General features: G+C 47.2%; 2 protein-coding genes across 31 annotated transcripts in view; both read left to right on the top strand.

Moving 5' to 3' along the window:
• UBAP2L (ubiquitin associated protein 2 like) overlaps window positions 1-4,949 on the top strand; it is a 43,207-nt gene extending 38,258 nt beyond the window's left edge. For 8 of the 28 annotated variants that reach the window (XM_082616529.1, XM_082616518.1, XM_082616507.1 and 5 more), the window contains 4 exons: window positions 1,473-1,540; window positions 2,632-2,829; window positions 3,246-3,296; window positions 4,154-4,794. In XM_082616529.1, coding sequence (XP_082472655.1) covers window positions 1,473-1,540; window positions 2,632-2,829; window positions 3,246-3,296; window positions 4,154-4,249 — 413 coding nt within the window. In that variant the 3' untranslated portion in view covers window positions 4,250-4,794. Of the gene's footprint in view, window positions 1-1,472; window positions 1,541-2,631; window positions 2,830-3,245; window positions 3,297-4,153; window positions 4,795-4,827 lie in introns of those variants that run through there. The other 20 variants (XM_082616536.1, XM_082616519.1, XM_082616515.1 and 17 more) reach the window with 11 other exon arrangements.
• A 1,091-nt stretch (window positions 4,950-6,040) lies between these two features.
• HAX1 (HCLS1 associated protein X-1) lies at window positions 6,041-8,720 on the top strand. 3 transcript variants are annotated; one of them, XM_082616539.1, is made up of 7 exons: window positions 6,041-6,177; window positions 6,743-6,999; window positions 7,166-7,353; window positions 7,808-7,859; window positions 7,987-8,093; window positions 8,222-8,312; window positions 8,462-8,720. In XM_082616539.1, exons 1-7 carry the CDS (start codon window positions 6,125-6,127, stop codon window positions 8,545-8,547), a joined length of 834 nt encoding a protein of 277 aa, XP_082472665.1. In that variant the 5' UTR covers window positions 6,041-6,124; the 3' UTR covers window positions 8,548-8,720. The 3 variants fall into 3 exon arrangements, with proteins under 3 accessions (XP_082472665.1, XP_082472666.1, XP_082472667.1); XM_082616540.1 differs by lacking the exon at window positions 6,041-6,177 and adding an exon at window positions 6,194-6,389; XM_082616541.1 differs by lacking the exon at window positions 6,041-6,177 and adding an exon at window positions 6,488-6,589.
• Window positions 8,721-9,300: the final 580 nt, after the last annotated feature.

Here is a 9,300-nt window from a genome sequence, read left to right on the forward strand (position 1 = left end):
GGAAAAAACTATTCCGTTAGTTCCTTTATTGTCCCCTTTTCCTTCAGTGCCTTTAAAGTGTAGAGTTGATACTTCGGAGATGGGGAAGTATTTTCTCATGCTTGGTTTCTGTAGTTCTGTTCTTTTCCTAGTTGGTGTTTGCTCCTCCCTAGAACTACCTGGACTTGTGATGTGGGAGGGTTCTCCAGGATAAGATGCCACTTCTCCTGGGAAGATTCTAAAGTGGCTGTCCAAGGTGGGCTTAGCTTTTGAAGGCTGCCTTAGTCTAGAGAGGATTTGGGTTCTGGAGTTTGAAGGGAGATTGCTGTTGAATTGTGGGTGAATGGAGAATTCCTCATTTGTGATTTGGTCAGTTTAGTTCTTCCAAAAAACTCTGAACAAAGTGTTCCTAACAGCAGAGGAGAACGATCCAAAGACATAAACTGAAATGCAAAGTTTTTCTGAGGTTTCATTTTATCTCACTTCCTGAAAACTAACAGATCTTTAGAAAGGATGCTCTAAATTCCTAGTTAAATTTGAGTTACTTTTCCTTCAATATTGGTATACAGTTTCTCAAGTAAGTTGCTGGGTTATTTTACCTGATGGCTTTTTCCTATCCTTGACTTATTGCCCCATACCCTAGGAGGTACAGTATGTGTATTTCAGTTTAAGGAGTACAAATCAAAATGGAGAATTGTACTATTGTGGTTTCCTTAAAATTGTAGTTGGTGGTAGAGAGGTTTTCAACAGGAAACATGTAAGTTGCTGGAGTATGGATTAGAGCTTTTATCTCATGGAAAGGCTGAAGTTGTAAACTAGAATGACAGTTGGATTTTTGTGTTCCACCTAGGCTGTAGGAGAGAGCCTACCCCTGTCTACCTTCCTTACCCCTCTCTCTCCATGCTTTGGCTTAAACTGAGCAAATGGAAATTAGCCTTTGCGCCAGCTCTTTAAATCATAAGTCTGTAGCGTAGAATTGCCAAGACTCTGGGGAAGCTGGACTAAGTAAACCGAGGCTCCGAGAATGAAAGTGCTCTTGGGGGTTGAATAGGAGTGCTCCTCTAATACTTACCTTATGCTGTGGAGGCATGGATTTTGAACCTGTTCAGGAGCAGCACTGCAGAACTGAGTGGAGTTTGGGTCAGTTGATGTGAAATGGACGTTAAAAGTTTAATACAATCCTGTTGGGCTTTGGCACAGAGAAGTGTTTTGAAAACCATATGCTAGTGAGGTTTGGCTATATTCCCTAGTCCTCCCCAATACGACACACCTCCCTCTCACATAAATACTCAGTACACATCTGGAAAGGGCAGGAGAACCTAGGGAGCTTTTGTGTCATGAACTCTTATCCCTCAGGACTGATACGAAGCTGGAAAAACAGACCAAAATTCCCTTGCAGTACTATAGCTAGAAGGGCTACACACATCATCTCCCAGGGATGGGGCCAGGCAGCTAGCTGAGCTAATCCTCCTGTCTGTTTCCTCCTCCCCCAGGTGTATCAGTCACCTCCAGTAACACAGGCGTGCCAGATATCTCGGGTTCTGTGTACTCCAAAACCCAGGTAGGTGCCTGGCTCTGGATAGAAGTGGAAAAAGAGATGACATAGAGGAGGTGGAGTTGGAATGATAGAAGTACAGTGAACATGGGAATTCCCTGGCACTTCAGTGGTTAGGACTTGGCGCTGTCATTGCCATGGCCCAGGTTCAGTCCCTGGTCGGGGAACTAAGATCCTGCAAGCTGAGTGGCGTGGCCAAAGGGGGAAAAAATACAGTGAACAAGAACAACTCTAAGAGAGGTGTCAGGAAATCCATTCTACTAGAAAATGAGTGTCTCTAAATCTCAGTTTCTTGAAGAAGTTTAAATTTAGCCCTCTGGGAAAAAGCAAGAAAAATGTTACAGGAAGCTGCAGTGTGGTAAATTGTTGTGATATGTCATGTGATTTACTGTGCAACTGTCCTGGCCCTTTACATACCCACTCCCAACCTTTTCATAAGTTTCCGAGAGAACAGATATGGAATGAAGGGAAACTAGTTCTTTCCATTCTTTCTGTAAGTATATCTATAAACAGAGTAGGAGAGGACACAACCCAGCAGCTAAAGTGAGGCATCTGAATTATCCACAGATTTGTATTGTGTTGCTCCCCGCAACACACACCATAAATAAGTAAAAGTTTGATGTAAAGTATTAGGAGTTGTGGTGGAGTTTTTCATGGCCAAGACCATTAACACTCAAGATACCTCAGTGTGTATTCATTTCTTTTGAAATACCCAAGGAGTTCTCATTTTTACCCAGCTCCAGGGGTATCCCTATTTGTGCTAAGAGTAGTTAGCAGATTGCACTGTGTTCATGAATGCTGTTAGAATTTACGAAGTGCTCTCACATCTATCCTCTCATTTGGTCCTTAAAACTGAGAGGTTAATAGCATCCCTGATTCATGTTAAGAGAAAATGAGGCTGAGAGATTAATTTTCTCAGGTTCACACAGCTGTTAAAGGGTAGAGCTGAGGCTAAGACCTGAATGTCTGACTTCAGGTGCAGCATTCATTCTCTGACACCATGCTGCTTTCTGAGGGTGGGGGATCTTGCGTCCAGAAATTCTGAGGATTAGTTTGCTGATCCCTTTTACTCTCTCTTCTCCCATTCTCCTGGATAGCAGTCCTTTGAGAAACAAGGTTTTCATTCCGGTACTCCTGCTGCCTCCTTCAACTTGCCTTCAGCCCTAGGAAGTGGGGGGCCCATCAATCCGGCCACAGCTGCTGCCTACCCACCTGCCCCCTTTATGCACATTCTGACCCCCCATCAGCAACCGCACTCCCAGATCCTTCACCATCACCTGCAGCAGGATGGCCAGGTAATAGCCCTTCCCCCTCTTTCCTTTCCCTTCCTCTTCCTTCCTATACCCTAAAACTACCTCCCCTTTCCTTTTCTTCCCCTTCCTCACCACCACCTTCACCCAATCCTCCCCAGCGCCAGCCATGGGCACACAGCACATACAGACACAAGCGCACACAACACGAGTGGCCGGCAAAGGAGATGTCAGAGAAGAGGCCAGATTGAAACCTTTTTTGCCCAGTTCCTTTGGTGCCTTTCTCCTCCACCTCCTCCCATAGCACAGTTGTCCTCATCCTATCAGACCTGGGTCACACCTCCCCTCTTACCTCTCCCAGCCTTCCCCCTTCCCTGACATTATAGCTTTCCCTTCTAATGGTGGAGTTCTTTTGTCAAAGTTTGTCCCTTTATTTTCCATATATCCTGGTTCTGCCTCAGCTACCATATTTGCAGATGATTCTCTGTTGCCAGCGCCAGCAGGAGGAGCAGGTAATGAAACTGAATGATGATATGCTTGAACCCACTCCTTTTCAGTCCCCATTTCACCTCCACAGTCTCAGGGAACTTGAAGAGAAAAGATTGCACGGTCACAAATCGGGATACACAAACACAAACACCTTGCTGAGCTCTCTGGCCTCCCGTTCCTCTCTTGTCCTCCTCTCCTCAGTGTCCTCTTTTTCTTTCTACCCTTCCCTGACTCTTGAAACACTTGGTTACCGGAATGGAAAGGATTCTTGGGGCAGCATCTGGAGCCTGGGGCCTCAGACTGTCTCTCTTACCTTTCCTGAAATGGGCTCGCAGATGTGATGTGTGGTAGGGGTGGGGAGCCCTGGGGTGGTGCAGGTGACCTCTCCCCCTTCCTCATAGGTGATTGCGGAGCTAGAATAAGGGCTGCCTTGCTCTCAAAGACAGATGTCCAAATTGAGGCATTCATGGGGATCAGTGAAAGTGAAATCACCTTGTGATCACTCATCTCCAAGAGGCTATAATTCTCTCTAGAGAGTAGCCTTTCCTCGGATCAGGGGAGGGTGGGTTTGGGGGGGTGAGGAGAAGGTGAAATTGAAAATTAGTAGAACTGATGCACTATCTTGTCTCTAAAAGTATCCCACCCTCTTTTCATCTTTCCCTTATTTAAAGTTTTAAAGTGTTTTTTTACTTGTCAGAGGTGCTCTAACTGCTGTATAAAACAAATTTCCTATGGTTGAGAAGTAAGATTCAGAGTAGTTTCTAAGCAAGGGGAATGGGAGAGTAAAACAATTTCCACATTTCCACCTGAAGATGTCATAAATTTGTCCCACTAACTAGACATCTTTTTCCTCCCCATTCACCCTCCCATTCCCCTGCAGACGGGCAGCGGGCAACGTAGCCAGACCAGCTCCATCCCGCAGAAGCCCCAGACCAACAAGTCTGCCTACAACAGCTACAGCTGGGGGGCCAACTGAGGCCCTGACTCTCTTCTCCCGGTCCCATCTTCTGAGAGGGCTTCTCAGCCTGGCAACTATGGAAACAGCATCAAAGAGAGAAAGGAATGTGGGGGGGTTCCACTGCCCCCACCCCCAGCGGCCCATCCCATGCCTCAGCTTCATGTCTGTCCCATTCCCATACCATCCCCACTCTGTTGTATGTATTATAGGATTTGTATTTTCTCCTTTTTTTTTCTTCCTTTCCTCTCCTCCTCCCCCCTTGCATTCAAGGTTATGAAACTTTGCTGTGGGCCCTGCCCTCCCTTCTGCTCCTCCTGTTCACCCTGGTGGTGTGTGGGTGAGGTAGGGAGGGGGGACCCCCAAATATATATCAGCCCAACAGCCCTAAGTCTCCTCCTTTATTATTAGGAAACAAAACAACAACAACAAAAAATGGCATCATGAATATGAACAGCATTGTCAGATGAATTAGTTGAAGTGTTTTTTTTTTTTTTTTTTTTTTGTACTGTGTCCTCAAATTTAATGGATTAATGTGTCTTGTATATATAAAAAGAAAACCTCTACCTTCAGCCTCTGCCCATTCTTGCTCCATCTAGGATATCCTCAGTCTCGTCGATGACCAGCTTGGTGAATAAGTATTACTGTACCAACTGGGCCTTCTCTAGCAGGCCCCGAAGGCAGTGGAATAAAATGAAATCTTCGCCCTTTAAGAACTCCTCTGACCTTAATGTGCTAGTCTTGCCCTTGAGGGCATTCCCTCCCCCCACCCCCCAAGAATTACACAGCGTGGTGCCTGGAAAGAATCACTGCAAATCTCCATTTCCTCCAGATCTTCAGCAGATTTTAGGCAGTGGAGGGATAGCAGATATTGGGTGGAAAGGGAGAGGGTTAAGCAGGAGTTGAAAGAAATGGCTTTGTAGAATCAAAGTTTAATTTAGATGGATCCAGGCAAATGAACTGGAAAGAAATGAGGGCAACATGCACTGTTGGCTAGCAAAACTGAAGCAGTAGTTCTTACTTCTTGAGTGCTTTCACTTCAAGTAGCTAATATCCAACCCCTTGAAAAGGAGTCTAGAGCAAGGCCAGGGTTGGGATGGAGGTGGGGGTACACAGGGAGGGGGAGGCTTTTAAAGTCAGTGACCTGAAAAAGGGGATACTTATAGCCCCAGATTCTCTCCCAAGACACTTCAATAGATTTCCCTTGCTCTCTTAGAAAGTCTATATCCTGGTGGTTGCAGACCCTACCTGAAAGAATTAGGAGAATCCCTTATAGTTACGACAAACTCCTTAATAGCTGGAGAGATGGAGTTAAATCCATGCGTTCCTCTGTCTTAATCTTTTACTCAACTCTGGGGAAGTCACTATACTAGAAGAAGCTTAATGCAGCATTTTGTCCATCCCTCTAATATTAGACTTAATTGTATCAGTCAAGAAACAAACTGGACGGAGGAAAGGGGCGAGGTGGGTTTAGAAGGAAGACGTCCATGGGTGTGGTGAGCCGGCGGTGAGGGTGGGTCTCGGTCCGGTTCATTTGTGCGGGTAGGCTGCCCTCTGGCGGCTGCCTCCGGTGCCATCCAGTGTCAAACCCTCGAAACACCCTGTGGAGCGGGTTGATCGGCAGGAAGGAGAATTGGCTTAGGAGGCAGGTGATCGTTGGAAAATGAAAATTCGGTACGCCCGCTCCCTTCACAGGAAACAGTAAAAGAGAAAGCCTTTGGAACGTGATAGGCCCGTCCGCCCTGCCCCCCACCCAGTCCGGCTTACGTTTTACGACAGTGTCCGATCGCAGGCTTGCTTTCCGGTAGCGTGGTCTGACGCTTCGCTCAATTTCCGACAGCGTAGCTCTGGCTGCCCCCAGCTGTGGGGTTCGAAGGTTCGAGTCCCACTGCGGGAATGAGCCTCTTTGACCTCTTTCGGGGCTTTTTCGGCTTTTCTGGACCTCGGAGGTGAGAGCGGGTCCGGGCCAGAGAAGGCGGGGCGGGATCCTCAGGGGAGCTTGACCCTTGACACCCTATTTTTGGAAAAACATCCTTTTCCCTACTTCTTCAACTCCTGCGGAGAGAACGGAAGTCAACATTGAACACTCGCCCCGCGACAGTAACCAGGGCGGTCGTTAAGAGGAGAGGAGACAGCCGCTTAAACCTTTCTGCAGTCTGGGGTGATGCAACAGGGGCGCGGGTGGGGAAGACAATAGGGTTCTGGGGAAGAGAACACTGACCAAGTGAGCAGGACCTTGGGAGAGAAGGGAGGGTTCTGGGGAAGAGAACAGTGAGCAAGTGAGCAGGACCTTGGGAGAGAAGGGAGGGGCTGGGGAACAGTGAAGAAAAGCCGAGCGGAAGCGTTTGGGGGAGCCGCGAGGTGAGGACTGACTGATAAAAACAAAACAAACCCGATGGCCAGGCCTCTTAACCCTCACTTCAGCTTCCTAGATCGCAACTCTTGTCTCACCCATTAGCTGATTTTATGGTTTAAGTAGTGCTGAAATCTTGGCCGATCTGCCTCCACCCCTAGCCACAGAGATCCCTTTTTTGGAGGGATGACTCGCGATGAAGATGAGGATGATGAGGAAGAAGAAGGAGCCACGTGGGGCCGTGGGAGCTCGAGGTTTGAGGGTCCCCAGCCCCCCGAGGAATTTGGCTTCGGCTTCAGCTTCAGCCCAGGAGGAGGGATGCGTTTCCACGATAACTTCGGCTTTGATGACCTAGTACGGGATTTCAATAACATCTTCAGCGAGATGGGGGCCTGGACCTTGCCTTCCCGCCCTCCTGGTGTGTGGATGCCCCGGGGGAGAACCTGTGGTTTCTGCTGGGTCGGTGGGTGAAAAAAGGAACCTGCAGAGAGTAGTTGGGGGTTGGGAAGTGTGAGAAAACGGATGATTTCAAGGAGATTTAAAAGAGTCCAAGTCCCCAGCATCCACCTGCCACCTTTCTGCAGAACTTCCAGGTCCTGAGTCAGAGACACCTGGTGAGAGACGGCAGGAAGGACAGACGCTTCGGGACTCAATGCTTAAGTATCCAGATAGTCACCAGCCTAGGATCTTTCGTGGGGCCTTGGAGAGTGATACAAGAACTGATTCCTCCAAACCAGCACCAGGCTGGGGCTCCCAGAGACCTTTTCATAGGGTGAGTACATCTGGGCCTGAAGTGGGAGCCTGTGGAGAAAACTGACTGCAAAGACTGGAAACCTTGTTGGAATCTTAACAGTCTTGGGTTGGAGTCCTAGGCCCTCCACTTGATGTATTTATCTGTTTTCTGTATTAAGCTTCTTGTAGGATTTTCTTTGGGGGGAAATGTGAGTTCTGCTTTTTGTTTAAAAAAAATTGCTGGTCTAAATGATTCTTGGACAAAGCAGACTTCTTGAGGGAGGACAGAAAAGTATCAGCTGAGGAATGCTTTTTGGTAGAGGGATACATAAAACAGGTAGGAAGGAGGAAGGTGTAAGTAAATAAAGCTATCCTGGCTGGGATTATTTCTCCTGAGGAAAAGTAGTATTGGAACTTGGAAATAGTTTGGGTTCTGTGACCCCCTCAAATTTGATTGAAAGGTGTCATTTGACCTACTTTGGCTTCTTCTGCAGTTTGATGATACGTGGCCTGTGACCCCCCATTCTAGAGCCAGAGAGGACAATGGTGAGTTGAGAGGGAAAGGACATTGACTAGCCCTTTGTTCTCCCTCCCTGAAATTTCTTCCTGCCACACTTGTTCCCTTCTTTCCCTTGGACTCCTTCTTTCTTCTTTCCTCTCTCTGCTCTTCTAGATCTTGATACCCAGGTTTCCGAAGAGGGCCTTGGCCCAGTTCTGCAGCCCCAGCCCAAATCCTATTTCAAGAGCGTCTCTGTGACTAAGATCACTAAGCCAGATGGGGTGAGTTGGGAGAGACGGGTAAAGGGAACTATGGTCAGAGAATGTTCTGGAAAGGGAGACCTATGTAAAGAAATCAGTTAACTCACCTTTAGTGATGTTAGGAATATGGTGGGGGCTTCTCCTTGTAGACAGTAGAGGAGCGCCGGACTGTGGTGGACAGTGAGGGCCGGAAAGAGACCACAGTAACCCATCAAGAAGCAGGTGGCTCTCCTAGGGATGGTAAGTAAAGAGTATGAATCAAAGGGATCCATTTCTTAATTCCTTGGGAAAGGGAAACCCTTAACTCTCCTACCCTTTAATATTATTCCTCTTCTTTGCCCCTGTCTAGTCTCTTTCATTTAGCCTCTGTGTATCACTTTCTTCCTTAGGTCCAGAATCACCAACACCTCCATCCCTGGATGATGCCTTTTCCATCCTGGATTTGTTCCTAGGACGTTGGTTCGGGTCCCGGTAGCCTTGTTAATCCTCAGAGGCCTTTAGGTTCTTTCTGCCTCCCACCCTTTGCTCACCAGCAATGGGCTTAGTTCTCCTGCCACGTCAGCACCTTGGGTGTGTGGAACAGTGAATTGGGGGTATGTCAGTATGTCACTCACCCAGACTGACCAATAAAACCTTTATTTATGCTAATTCCTTAGTCTTGGCTTTGTCATGGCTGTTCCACTTTCTCACACTATCCAGGGCTTCCCAAATTAACTTGGCCCACAAAAAATTATTTCTTAATTTTTTGCTTTACTTCCAAAACCTGATTTTGATAAGTAAGGGTCAGGTACCTCTAGAAGATGATTTTCCTTATGAAGAGATAAGATAACGAGTGATAATTCCAGGGAAATTTCTACATGGGGATGGATGCATTAGATTAAAAAAAAAAAGGAAGTATGTGTATAAGTGTAGAGGAAAAACTGCTTCCCTAGGTGTGGGAACACTATGATTGGGTAGTTCATGAGATAATTTGATGAAGTACACGGGCAAATATTTCTTCCTTTACTGGCTATGTTTTTATTTTTATTTTATTTATTTATTTATTTATTTATTTATTTTTGCGCTACACGGGCCTCTCACTGTTGTGGTCTCTCCCGTTGTGGAGCAGAGCCTCCAGACGCGCAGGCTCAGCAGCCATGGCTCACGGGCCCAGCTGCTCTGCGGCATGTGGGATCTTCCCGGACCGGGGCACGAACCCGTGTCCCCTGCATTGGCAGGTGGACTCTCA

This window comes from Mesoplodon mirus, assembly GCF_964341445.2.
Source record: "Mesoplodon mirus genome assembly, chromosome: 3".
NCBI classification, from domain to species: Eukaryota; Metazoa; Chordata; class Mammalia; order Artiodactyla; family Ziphiidae; genus Mesoplodon; species Mesoplodon mirus.